The sequence below is a fragment of the Glossina fuscipes genome, unplaced genomic scaffold, assembly GCF_014805625.2.
Source record: "Glossina fuscipes isolate IAEA_lab_2018 unplaced genomic scaffold, Yale_Gfus_2 121, whole genome shotgun sequence".
NCBI classification, from domain to species: domain Eukaryota; kingdom Metazoa; phylum Arthropoda; class Insecta; order Diptera; family Glossinidae; genus Glossina; species Glossina fuscipes.
In genome coordinates, this window is record NW_023998464.1 from 9,460,730 (window position 1) to 9,474,816 (window position 14,087).

Genomic DNA, 14,087 nt, shown 5'->3' on the forward strand with positions numbered 1-14,087 from the left:
GTATCTTCTATAGTTCCAATATATTACTGCCTGCCAAAGTCTGGCCTCTGATTTCGCCGTATATAAACATAATTCGATCAAAGATTTCAGCTTATTATTATGGGGTAAGAAAACAGCGAAAATCTTTTAATAAAAATCAACAATAGTAGGTAACGGGACAAGAAAACTCTTAAGAAGAACGGACTGTAAAGGTAAGTAGGAAAAGGAACATAAATCAAAGTTCGTACGAAATAAAAAATATTTCATATATTTTAGCTTCAATTATTGACACATTGCTCCTCTTTAGAATGTTGTGATGGAAATTGAAAACGCACTGTTTCATAATCGTAAACTAAAACTTGACGGTCCTCCACCAGGCCTTCCCTGACAAAAGAAGCGGACCATTCTCTCCGCACGGGTAAAAAGCGTCTTAATTCGTAAAAATTATGCCAACAACGACGCTTATAGAAAATCCATAACATTGTACCACCAGCTCCTAACAGAAAAAACAGTAGGAATATATTCCAACCTTTGTGAGAACGCGACGTGCCAGCGATTTTAGTACCGCCATCGCAAGTGGTTATGTTCACCCAACCTACGAAGGTATGACTTGCCAAAGAATTAACCCGCACGGCTACCTGATCATAAGTGACGGTCAGTGTTGTAATGAAGCGATAATTATTAAGGGCATGTTCCTTGCGAGTAATGCATTTGAGATAGCTTTGATAACCTTGTCCAGACGGTATAACCAAACGAAAGTGGACCATATATGAGGTAATTAAGCTATTAGGATGTTGAGGTTCTTTAAAGCTTAACTGGTATTCACGACTGTTGGCTACACGACAGGCTGATAAATCATAAATTTTATCTGCTGTTGTAGAATAATTCGTGCGTTCCGCTAAGGCACCAAAAGATCCACAACCGAAACGATTACAAGCTCTCACTTGTAGAACATACAATTGGAAGTGTTGTAATTTTTTGATAGTATATGAAGTTTCACTGTGTTCTAGACGCTTCGTGTAAATGGGCGGATTTTCAGAGTTTTCTTGTTGGCCTTTCAAACAGTGCGTTGCACGATCTCTAGAGCAAATATAGACTTCTTGCATCACATGTTCAAACACTGTCTTCTCACGTTCTTCCTCTCTGCGTTCACAACAGGCATCGTAATCTTCATATGCATGTGCTGCAGCGTACATCTCAGCTGGTTCAAGACAATAATCTCGTTTATCTACATCTGTTTTGTTGTCGGGCAGGCTGTAGACTTCCAATTTATAGTAATCTACGATTTTTCGCATTGTCACGATTCCATAATTCAATTGCAAGGTTAAAGAAGAGTCGGTTTTTTGTTTGACAACTATTTGTGGTGGTGGGGGAATATCCTTTTCCGTGGTAATGTGGATGAGATCACTCCGCGCTTCATAGTTGTCATTATCCTCAAATGTCTTCACAAGGCAGGCGTACTTGGTGTTAGCTTGCAAACCTAGAACTTTGTGGAAATAATGGCTACCGTTTTGTGACAATTCGCTTGCGAACTTCAATATACGTAACCAATTGACTTTTTTGCAAATCTCTGTATCTACGTCGAGGTTCTCATCGAAAAGTTCATTATGTGATAGAGGACGTAAGATGAATTCGATTTGTAGTGAGGTTTGCTTCTTAGGCCAACTAAACTTCACGGTACTGTGGGAATACACCTAAGGGATGAAGAGAATTCAATGGAATAAAAAAATAAGACAATTTTTGCGCGCTAACCTCAATTTTCACGTTTAGTTTAGCGGGAGCGCATAGCACCTCTTGATCGTTGGTTTGCAAAGAATCCTTACTTTTGTCATGAATAACATCTCCTACAAATTTCCTTAAAAAACGGTTACATAGTTTGTAGTTAGCATGCACGTACATTCCACCATGTATTAGCTCAAAATCTTCGGTCGGTGACCACAATTCACGTAAATTCTTATTATCGTACAAAGTCAAAGAAAAATGATGATCTTTCGAATTTTTGCCGTGAATCTTCCGTAAACCTTTCAGGAACATTAAAGAGGATAAATAAGTATTTCTATAAAAATAAATATTAAAGGACTGTTGTGTTGGTTCGAAAATGATTTCTTTCAATTTACTTGTAAATATTCAAGTGACCTTTAATTTCCTTAACATCTGCGAAACTTTGGTATAAGTCATTTTCATTGATTCGATTACGTATTGTTAGAAAAACACTGCTATTGAGAATTTGGCAACCCTTTATGTCTTCCACATCGCCCAAGTTCAATAACCAAAAGGGTTCCAAATCGCTGGATGGATTACAAATCTTTATACACTCGTCAGTCGAATGGCATTGCACACATTCGCGTATACTTTCCTGCAGATAAAATAAATAGAAGCAGAAAGGTAATCGCACTCGGTTTGGGCCGAATCTTTTAACATCCACTATTGACTTGTTTACAATGACTGATCGAAGAATAAATCGAAGATTTAGTTGCATGATATTTCGGTTGCATGTCGTGTATATTTAGTAATAATTTTGTACTATTTACCAGCACTTTTCTTGTGGTTATACAAATTAACATAAGAATTCGAGTGCGAGTAGCAAATTAAACCCGATTGGACAGATTTTCGGATTCGACAGGTCTTATTAACACGTTATAATCAGGATTAAATATTCTATACATTTCTCAACATATTTTAGTGGTAATGTGTCAAAAATTATGCTTTTACGCCTGTGAACAGCCATGTGACTGCATATTTCTTTTGGGTGTGTTTATGTGGAAGAGGGCCCAAAACGTGAACTAACGTTGTCCAAATTTAATAAAAGGATTTTCTTGTCAACAATTCTTTCGTTTCACTTACAAAGTGTTAAAAATTACAGTTTGTTGCTTTGTAGAGGTTTACTTTCCACAAGAACCCTTGCATATCGGTGCAAATTTAGTACAAACCGTTTTTATCACCATAAAATAATAAAAATTGTTACCTTTTCCCAAAATGGCTTAGAATGAGGAGTACATTCATTTTTTTAAAGCATTTGCAACGCCCAGAAGGACATATATTTGATTGGCTTCATATTCTGAATCCATTTAAGCAAGTCCGTCCGTTTGTATAATTTATATTCTAAACATTCTGCCGGTCGCAAAAATAAAGCTATCGACTTCTAATTTGGTGGAAACATTAGAAGTTCTTGCACGCAGGTTGATATTGAAAATGTCTTCAGTATCACGTAAACTGAAAATGCCTCTGTTTTTCAAAAGGAATAAAAATGGTTTCTTTTCCCATTACTCATAAATTACCGGAAATAAGCGCAACAATTTGAACGTGTATTCTATGGGCGATCGTAGCACCACGATAAAAATGAGAACAGTTGACCGCGCCTACCAAATCAAAATTTTATATTTTTTATAACGCGGAGAAGCGAACGGCAAAAACCTCGTAATGCACATATACTTTGCCAATTTGAGCATGTCCGTCTATCCAACTGTGCAGCGTGTATCAGTGGCAAACATTTTCAAATTTGTAAACGAATTTGAAAATTACCTCAACGGGTCAAAGAACACACCTATACAACAACAACTGGAATACCTTTGGTTTCTTTGGGTTTTGCTTGTTACTCGTAACACGACGTGCACACCTCACAACTTTTGATTTTTATTCTGAAAATAGAAAAAATCAGCCCATCTAATGTTAAAGAATATAAACACGTAGTTCCTTTCTTTTTTGTTTAAGTCTTTTCAGAATAAATGTAGAAAGATATAAAAGGTTTGGTTACGACTGAATATAATTTTCTTACTTGACTTTTTATAGGAACGTCTGTATGAGAACGAGTTCATAAAATGTGGCCCCGTGTTTTTTACATTAATTTATATTAAATTTAAATACTGTCACTATAAAATTTTAAAAGTTGCGATTTTTTTCGCAACTTTTTTTTGTAGGCAGATCACGTGCTCTGAGTTGTTAAATAGCTTTTATATACGCCTATCACAGATGGGCACTTAAAATCTTCTGAAATTTTTATACTGATTAGGAATCCGCGTATATTCCGAATTATTAGATGCTTCGAGGATTCGTGGACCTTAGATGGTCAATATGAAAAATATAGTATATTTTATTAGTGTCATGTGCGTAGACTGCGTTACAGATCATGCTTTCCTTCCTTGTGAATGTCTTTTTTGACAAGTCACGCTCACTTTTAAATTTTGCTAGAAATTCTATGTCTACAAAGGGAATTAAGAGTAAGAAGAATTAAAGAATGTTAAACAACGTTTTGGTTGACGATACTGATCGTATTAATAAATAGTACAACCGCTTTTAGGAAAACGAGGGAGAAGGTGAATATGGAGTGAGAACTGGCCTCGATGTCGTAGTGCTCTTTTTATAAAATTGACGAAGAAGAACTGGTGGACTTGTGTAATCCTCTGAGTCAAGTAATATTCCTTGCTAACAGTTTCGCCCAACAGAAGGAATTCGTAGTGCACACGATAATGGAAGAAAACTGTTAACATCACTCTGATTTTTGAGCGATTTTGGCGTGGTTTTTTGTCTTGACTCACCTTTTGCACGGTATTCGCTTACGTTTTCGGGTCGTATGCGTGGATCAAAGTTTTATCTGCCTCAATAATAAGTTTAATGACAGGTTCGTAGTTAGAAATCATCTCTTACACTTTGTACAAATCCGAAAAAATACTTTTTGTGTTGTACAAACCAAGCGCAACTGAATCATTCATAATGTTGCTATAAATTAAAAAAAAAAGTTTCTCATATTCGATATAGTCGCGCAATTTAACTTGGATTTTAGTACTACTTTTTAGTTAGAGCATTAATTCTTTTTCAAAAGAAGAAAAGTTTGTTGCTACTTTTCAAATCATATCATCTATGTTCCAAGCTTTTCTATCACATTTTTCCGCACTTGGAAAACTTTCACAGAAAATAAGCGGACGCAGAGAGCCATTGGCAATGAATTGAAAAAATGATTTTTATCTAGAATATATACGTATATGAAAATTGGGAATATCTAGTTCATATTTTGCAGTAGCATAATACAAGCCTTAGTGGATTTAGAGATACATTTTATTTTGATTAAACGGTCGAGTAAAAAGTAAGCTCACATTTAGTGTGTAACCACTTGGGCAAGAGAGCACGCAAAGGTTCTTATAAATGTAAAGGTTTTTGCTTTCTGTACATTCCTCCCGGGTGTAGCATCTTAGATAATGTGGTGAAGCATACCTAAAAGAAAATACACAGACTTTATGCTCTTCTTTACTTCTTGAAGTATGTTTATAATAAATTTATTTTACTTATTTTTAGGACATTTTTCTACGCAGACGTTGTTATCAGTCCATTGTTGGCAAACCATGCATGTTTTTGGTGAATCGTCCAAGCAGCCGCCCAAGCACTGCTCATGACAATTTTCTATTCCTCTTAATAATGGTAAAGTTAAATCACACCAAAAAAATGTAATAACAATACAGTTCCAAACTTACTTTTTTAAATTTAGTACATTATCATTTTCTAACTTTTGGCAAACGTGATTTGACCAGCAATAGTTATTATCACAACCACGACATTCAGAACGCGTATGACATTGTTCGGGACTAGCGAGGTTTATGTGGTTTTCGCCAGGACTTAAAGTTAAACGATCCCAGTTCACCTATTAGTTGAACAGAATTTATAGAAAAATACAACCGAATATTTTTAGCAGCGACTTTAATTACTTTTTCCAAATTGCAAAGAATGGGATTTGTCCCGATGAATACATGGCCTCGCTGTATGGCAATCAGAGAACGAAACTCTAACTAAAAATAATTATTTTTTGTTAAATTCAAATATGAGAAAACGAATCTTCAGCAAACTATATATTTGCAAAAATCATGCCTTTTTTTTGATTGTGGGCTCGTTAATTGTGCAACTTATCTACTTTACAAGTTCTTTGCTAATAATGTATTTATGTAGAATAAAAACTCTCATTTACTTTAATTCATACGATGATGATAAGTAGTATGAAAAACCATTCAGAACATTATACTCCGACAAATCCAGCCGTTAGCTATCCTACACCAGTTCGCACAGTATAGCTCGCTTTGGTAATAATATACCAAAAATTACACTACCTTTCAATGTAAGGCATATGTTTCATGAAAGCCTGCATATTGGGAGATGCCCAACAGGTTATATAACGTGATCCAAATTTAGCAGATTCAATTTGCTTCCCAAAAATGTTGTGTCTGTGTGATGTGTGTAGTGTGTTGTTGACACTCTCCAGGTCGCAAAAATGAAGATATCGACTTCAAATTTAGTAGAAATTTCTGCACGCAGGGTGGTACTGAAAATAGGCCAAATTCTGCAAGCAAATATTTTAAGATTCTTGTCCATTACTTAAAAGTTAAAAAAGATAGAAGGCTGAAATTTTCCAAATTTACTTTACGAAAAACTGTACTATTTACGTGTAAAAATAGCTGCGCCCACACAATGTTATAAATGATTAAATTCCTTTTTCACTTTTTTGAGGCTTGGTGGTTGTTAATAAGGTAAACAAGACAAAGTGTTTAAAATTAATTTGTACGTTCCTCAAATGAGGATATATTATTTGCTCAAAAATGCGATAATTCTAAAGTAAATATGAAGGACACCGAATAAATTTTTTTACCATCGATATAGGTGTCAAATAAAAAGATTTGGAGAGCAGAATCCGGAAACCATAGTGGTGAGTAAGCAAGATTGTTTTACTTAAAAAATTTGCAAACTTATTAAAGTTCACTTCGGAACCTTCTTTCGGTTACAATAATCATATCTGGACTGCCGCCTGTTTACAACCGCAATGGTCTAAACGATCATTTGTCAAAAAGCTTGAAACAGCTTAGGTGGTAAAAACCGACTAGACGAAAGTAATTGGAAAGTGTTTTGGCTAGATGTGTCCTTTTCTGAAACTTAATTTACTTCGTAAAAATTGTATTATATGTCAGGCATAAGAAAATAGAAATTACCCTTTCTCTCCATACAAGGGCTTGCTTTTCATGATAACGATCATGATATGTTATATATATACATATATATTATATATAAATATATATATGTATAAATACACATATGCAATCCAAATTCCTTATTCATAATTACACCCTACGCCGCTTGTGGTACGTAGAAAGCAGACGGGCTTCAGGTAGAGCCACTACTCAGCCTGTATGTGCGTCTTACGTCTGTCCATGCAAATTTTCATATGTCCGCACCACAAGTGGATCCTACTCTATACAAGATTTCTCATGAATAGTAAGCCCCTCAGAAAAAGCTTTAATTTTTTATGATGAAAATTGGTTCATCATAGCATATTAACTAAAAAATTTATTTTTAAACCTTAAGAGCAAGCCCTTATATGAAGAGAAAATCTATTTTCTAGGAAACTGAAAAATAATAAAATTTTTAGAAAGTAAATTAAGTTGGCTAAATTTGTCATATGATCCCTTACCAATATGCGAGTTTTATGCCTTTCCATGGAAGTAATGCATAATTTTTGGTATATTATTGCCGAAACGAATAACTGTACTACACGAAATGGTGACGGGTACCTCATGGTCGACCAGGTCTTACTATCATGTTTTCACTTGTTTTTTTTTTTTAATATAATTTAGTTTAAAGTACTTTGAACATAACATTTGTGTTTTAGGTGGGAGGTCTCTTTTAGCTGAGTCTCTTGGAATAAATAATAATAATAATAAATAGTTCATATTTTCATATTTCTTTCAATTATCTTGCAACTCTAAAAACTTTTAAAATAGTCGACGAACGAGCAGGAAAAAATAAGAATTGGGAAATTAAAAGTTTGCAAACATATTTGCTTAAAAATTTTTCGGATGAATATATTCAAACGTTTGCCTGGTGTTCTTTTTCGATTCATGTGTCGATGAAAAATATATATATTTTAATATACTCAACTTATAATTAGTTAAAAAGATATTATTGTATTCCTGTATGTGTGTTTGTGTAAGCGAAATTTTTATAAAGATAAAATGTAGAAGCTTTGGACGACATTTTTTAAAAGCATAGGGTATAGATGAACTTACCGTATATAAATCTTTCATACTTGTTACCCCCAATGCATAATTTAGAAACAAACGTTGACCTCTTATCACAGTTAAATTAGGAAACATATCAGTAATTGTGGTAATATTGCGAACTTCATGGAATATTAAGAAATCGGTGATTTCTCTTAATAGCGGAAATTGATATTTGGAGAAGTTGCAAACTTCATGGATTCCTTGATTCACGCGAGGTAATAAAACAATTAACATGTAACCCGTGATTACCGTACAATTTTCCAACTGCTGAAAACTGTCACAATGATTTCGAATATCTATGCTGCCGCATTCATATGGCGTAATTGTACTCGTTTCTGTTGTTATCGGTGTTGTTGCTTCTTGCAACGTATCTTTTGTATCTGCAGTAAATGTTGTTAAGCATAATGCTAGTAGCAGAGTTATGTTGAAATAGTGAAGATACATATTAAATTGAGTTAGTTAGCTCGCCTATAGTTGAAAAACAAAAAAAAAAAAAAATAGATGCAATCGTGTCGGTCTCAGAGAGACTTTCCTTTTTTATAATACAATTTTTCTCGCTAAACCGCTCAACAGCTGAGCGAGCAGCTGTTATATTTCATTGTATATAATCATTTTGGCACATGCGCCAACAAGTTTTGCTTTTATTTTTTTTGTTTTGCTCAGTTTTTTGGTTCTCGTTTTTTTTACCGGTTTTCATTGCACGTGATCCATTAATTATTGACACTTGATGTTGTTGTGAATAAACATCAAGTAATTTCCACGAACTCTTGGACTCTGGTCGTGCTTGTGGGAACTGGCTGAGTAAGATTATTGCGTTATGTTGACGTGCATGCGCATGTGTTTCAGCTTGCTTGTGATGGGGGATTCCTTTTGCGTGAGTGCGTATGTGTGTGGTTTCATGTGCAGCTCACGCTCCGTTTTTCGCATAACTTATTATGATCTTATCGGTCAATTCCTAACAAAGTTTATTACTTCGATACACGTAACACGGTCTTGACGTGTTTAAGCAGCGGGCATCTATAGGCAGTTCTTGATACTTTGTTGCAGACTATTATTGTTATGCGCTAAAGCAATTGTTTTGTAAATTTTATTTTTTGTTTCTTGCTTTTTTTTTGTTTCTTGTGATTTTTAAAGGTTGACTTCCCATTGGTTGGATATTTGTGTTAATTGTGTTCATAAATTTTGAACTTGAAATATTTATTTATTTAACAACGACATTTGTTATGCTGCTGATTGTTAAGATTAAGCCTGGGTTGTTAAGTGTTAACAGGCCAAAAATAAAGAGGGACTTCGTTTGAAATTTTGGAAATTTTTTTGTGTTATTTTGTTGCTTTGCTGTTTTTTTAAACTACTACTGAAATATGGAGGCATACAAGATTTATCCGCGCGGTGAAATACAGGAATGCGCACCAGAGATCGCTTCAAGATTCTCAATCACCGTAGAATGAGGCTACTTAATTTTGTCCCTTTATGAGTTTGTCCATCTGGCGCCTGTTGCTACTCGCGAATTGAGAGATTATTTAGAAAGCACAAACTTGGAAGTTGTCTCATCTGACAACATAAAACAATAAACGACAATCCATAGTGGATGTTAATATAAGATTTCAAAGTTATATTTGACAACAAGGTTCACCACAATAAGGAACACAATGGGTCTATAAGCCCCCCTAGAGAAGGCGAAATACTTTAAGAGGCGGCCTATAAGAAATTTTGGACTAAAACGATCTGGAACCATAAAAAAATATCACTACAAAAAACCGATGCAGCCGTAATTATCCAAATACTTAGTAAGTTCCATTTATTCGTTTGATATGATAAAAGCTAAAGATGTTCTTCTTTGTTTTTTACTTGCTTAATATAAAACTTCTTCCAGATGATTACTCGGAGTAGTTTTTATAGTTCAAAGCTAATTCCTTTCTATTCCGGCAATCTTTAATAAACATTAATGATTGTCTAAAATAAATTATTAAAATAACGAAAATTGTAAAAATAAGGACAAGCAAAAACAAAAAAGTTCCATGCGTTTTCGAGCAAAATTTGACGTGTTGAAGGCAGATCACAACAATATTTAAGTTTAGTCTGTGGTAAGTTGTGTAGCAAGTAATTAAAATAATCAATCTTACGATTATTTCAACTACCCGCACTCATAAGACATAACTGCAATTCTTTGTGCATTTCGCTGACAATTTTCAAGGCTATTTCCATGTTAATTTCATAGGTATATAGCTTTAAATTGGACTTATTTGGTATGTTACTTGTAAACTACAATAGATTAAACTATAAAAGTTAACTAATATACTATGAACGATCTTATAGTACCTATGCCAAAATAAAGCAAATCTATCACATCCATCTAATATAATAGAGCATTAAAATCTCATTTTGAAAACAGTTCGGATCGGCCTTATTTTGAAAAGTTATATGGAAAAAATTTTCCAAATTTTTCAACAAAACTCACTGTATTCCGACATTCAAAATTGCAGTCAATACTTTGGTTCGGCTGCGGCAATTTTTTGAAGCCCCACTCCTATAACAGTTTCTACGAAATCTGAACCTTTGTATGGTATAAAGTCCTAATTTTCAATATTGCGTGGCGAAAATTGTGCCACAAAAATAAATTGTCGAAGAAATCAACCTTACCGAATTGAGACCACGTAGGTTCATTTTTTGTATGCCACCGCATATAATGATTCTTAGGAATTATAAAACCTTATATGCCAAATAAACCAAATTGTCAATGTGTTTTCATGAAAATTTTTTCCTGATAGTAATTTGATATAAAAATTAAGCGAAACCAAGTTTGAACTACATGGCTCTATTTCCTGGAAACCCTTTCTTCTTGAATAGGAAGCGTTTCAGAAAAAAATTTATTTTCATTAGTTTATGATGGCAATTGGTCCATAGTAGCAAATTAACCTAAAAAATTAAAAGCAGAGAAGTTTGATCACAAAAGTCTATTTGTTAAACCCTAACATATATAATATATGCGTATCTTATATATATTCATATATATATATATATAATTTTTGTCGCATTATTAAAAAAACGAGTGAATAACTGTAATAAGCGAATCGGTATAGCGTATCTAATGGCGACCCGGCTGAACTAAAATGTTCTTACTAGTTTTATTGTCGTTAAACGTTCGCTCTGCTCAGAACGAAGCTTTAAAGACCACATTTATTATGTATGTTATGGGCTAAACATTTTGCCAGTCGCAAAAAGTAAGATATGGCAAAAATTCTTGTTTGGAGGAAAATGGACCAAATCGGACAAAAGACACGAATATAAACCAACGTAAATTGAGAACACCTTTATCTCTTCTTTTCTGCTTCCGTGGATTGTAACTAGGACAGACGCGCGCATTCTACAAAAATGAAAAAATCAGCCACATCCGTGTAAAAATGTAATTAACTCGTAAAAACTTTCGTGCGTTGATTTTTTAAGTCTTTCGACATGGATTGTCAATGAGGCACCATCTTTTACCATTGTGACACCAAAAAAAAAGTAATTGTTCCACGGAACATTACCACTCTTCAAAAACTAATAATGCAAGGTCGATATGTGACATACTGTGGGATTGATGTAACCTTAGACATTAGCTCCACTAACATATATAAAATATTGAATAATCGTTCAGCCATGGAAAAGGTTTTTTCTCGTTAGATCTCACATAATTTGACAGACCCCAAAACCACGCTCGTGTCTATTAGCGTAAGTAAATGATTAAGAAATACGGTGACGAAACGGGCGACAAATCACTGATCTATTCACATGAGTCGAAAAGGAAGCCATATCTAGCAAAAATTGTTCGTAAACATCTATCTCTTCTAACAACCTACTAAATTCACGCTAAAAACGATTTTCGTCACCAGCAGAAGCCGCATCGCATGGGAAATCAATTCTTTCTCGATTCGGTACAGCGGGTAACTATTTGAGAGCTTCCGATTTTAAACTCGTACATCACACTTTATAGCGACTGTGTTTCTGGCTTAAACCCCTTATTTGATAGTTTTGGATTTGGCTTAGTTTCAGTTCTTGTCGTGATTTCAATTTTCGATTTTCAATTTCCAATCCTTACTTCTGATATCCGTTGTTTTAACATTACACGTGTTGCTTTTCCGATTTTGAAGTTGTGCTTTATTATTTCATGTTTAGCTTACAGATCTAACAAGTAAGTTTTCGGTTCAAAAAATTGTACCGCCTTGTGTACAACCGCGATAAACTTAAATAATCAACGCTTTCTGCAAATTACGCGCACGAAACTTATGTACGCTCAAAACTGAACGTACTTTCTCAAAATAATGTAAAGATTACAACTGAAATTAGTATCTTCTCGTCCAGGTAGGTTTCTGTATTTCGAGTATTCCGCTGAAAGCGTGCGACAATCAACATGCTTGATTTTCGGTAGAACTTTGGTATGCGGAATAAGCCAATAAAAAATCTTGGTTCACTTAATTAATTTCTGTTTTTATTTTTTGTTCTTATTTGAATTTAAATTAACTAGCGTCTATCTTTTGCCGAGACTTTCATGTGACAGACTGGTTATAAATTAAATAACATATACTAATTGGGACTTTTCTGGACGCAAATAGATAATTGTTTGCACTCTGAGTGTGAATGATAGTATCAAGAGAGTCGGATACTCTATCACTCCACTTTGTGGTTGCTTATTAATTGAACTATGGCCGCCCGTTTTTCGTCAAAGGCTTAAAAAAAGAGAAAGCAATCGAAACTTAAGTTGTATATATTTGGTACAGTTATAATGATCTCAAGGATCATATACAGATCGCAATCTGTATGAACGCTCATTAATACATCTAGGAACGTTAACAAATTGAAATGAAATCAAAAATTTCAACAAATTGCTGTTTTTAAACTTAATTTCATGCTCAAGAAATAAAAAATACTTTTCAAATTGAATTAAAACTTTTACTTAAGAAGTCTTTGGCTGCTACATTGATAAATATCTTTTTTACAATTCATATTTTGCAATGAGGCAAATGAAACAATACTCTGCTTTTTGTCGTAGTTCCCCGAGTTAGTAAATATGGGAGAGAAAACGCGCGACTAAGTAATTTCTGTTTACACAATTATAAAGATCAAATTTCACAACATCTCTGATTCGCTTATAAACAGTTGAAAAAATTGAAGCAAAACCAAAGAAATTGTGAAAAAATCAATAAAATTTTATTAGCAAATTTAAATTTCGCGTATGGGCGATCCCGACCTAGGTGGTCCTAGAATTAAGGAAAAATTGTGTAACATGTTTGCAAAATGTTTGGCAGGATTTTTATTAAATTTCGTGCCATTAAACCAAACTGAAAAAAGACGCTTGCTAGCGAGGCAGCAAACTTAAATTTAGTTGACCATTGGTTATAAAATAAATCGAAGTCCAGTTCGATATGATGCGCAAGCGCTCGGGTTTAAAAATTCGAGAAGAAATTATAGTTTGCTCTTCGCAATTACCGCGAATTGGTCGGGTATCCAAAATAATTAAATCCTTTCCATTTGTTTTTTATTTACTTCAATTCCTCAAATTTTTAAACAACTTAGAGGCAAAAGTTGTTTAATTATTGCATGTTTTATTAAATTTCTTTTTTTTGGTTTTTTTTTTTTTTAATTTATTGAGTTTATAACATTTTTACTTATTTGGAAAAATATTCATAATATTTGACTTTTTCTTAGGCAACACGCGGTTGGTTCTTTCTATCAATGTTGAATAGTATCACAAAACGAGCGAACATTTACTCATCACGTCCAATAGCAAACTGTGCTGTCGTGCATACGAAACGTCCAAGATGTATAAAAATTATAAGCACATACATACAAACATATGTATATGTATATATTTGTAATACTCTCACAAAAAGTTTAAAAATCAACTGACACCAATAACTACTACGATAGCGTACTTCAAACTGCACATGAAGACTGACTTATATAAATAAGTTGAAAACGTATGAATGAATTGTATAAAAATGCCTTCGGTCGTAAATTATTTCAGTTTTCTTATTTGTATGATACCTTGTAAAAATGTTATAGTTTTATAAATAAAAAAAAAAATTTATTTTAAAT

At 33.7% G+C, this 14,087-nt stretch overlaps 1 protein-coding gene across 7 annotated transcripts; it reads right to left on the reverse strand.

Annotated features, from left to right (window-relative positions):
• Positions 1 to 237: 237 nt before the first annotated feature.
• LOC119640343 (insulin-like peptide receptor) lies at positions 238 to 13,887 on the reverse strand. Of its 7 annotated transcripts, none has more exons than XM_038038285.1 (9): positions 13,658 to 13,887; positions 8,019 to 9,509; positions 5,676 to 5,756; positions 5,445 to 5,611; positions 5,259 to 5,381; positions 5,070 to 5,187; positions 2,097 to 2,335; positions 1,732 to 2,035; positions 238 to 1,673 (listed from the first exon to the last, which is right to left on the reverse strand). In XM_038038285.1, the coding sequence occupies exons 2-9, from the start codon at positions 8,454 to 8,456 to the stop codon at positions 258 to 260; spliced, it is 2,886 nt and encodes a 961-aa protein (XP_037894213.1). In that variant the 5' UTR covers positions 8,457 to 9,509; positions 13,658 to 13,887; the 3' UTR covers positions 238 to 257. The 7 variants fall into 7 exon arrangements, with proteins under 7 accessions (XP_037894213.1, XP_037894215.1, XP_037894212.1 ...); XM_038038287.1 differs by lacking the exon at positions 13,658 to 13,887 and adding an exon at positions 13,536 to 13,648 and having other exon boundaries at positions 8,019 to 9,238; XM_038038284.1 differs by lacking the exon at positions 13,658 to 13,887 and adding an exon at positions 13,536 to 13,648.
• Between the last annotated feature and the right edge of the window lie 200 nt (positions 13,888 to 14,087).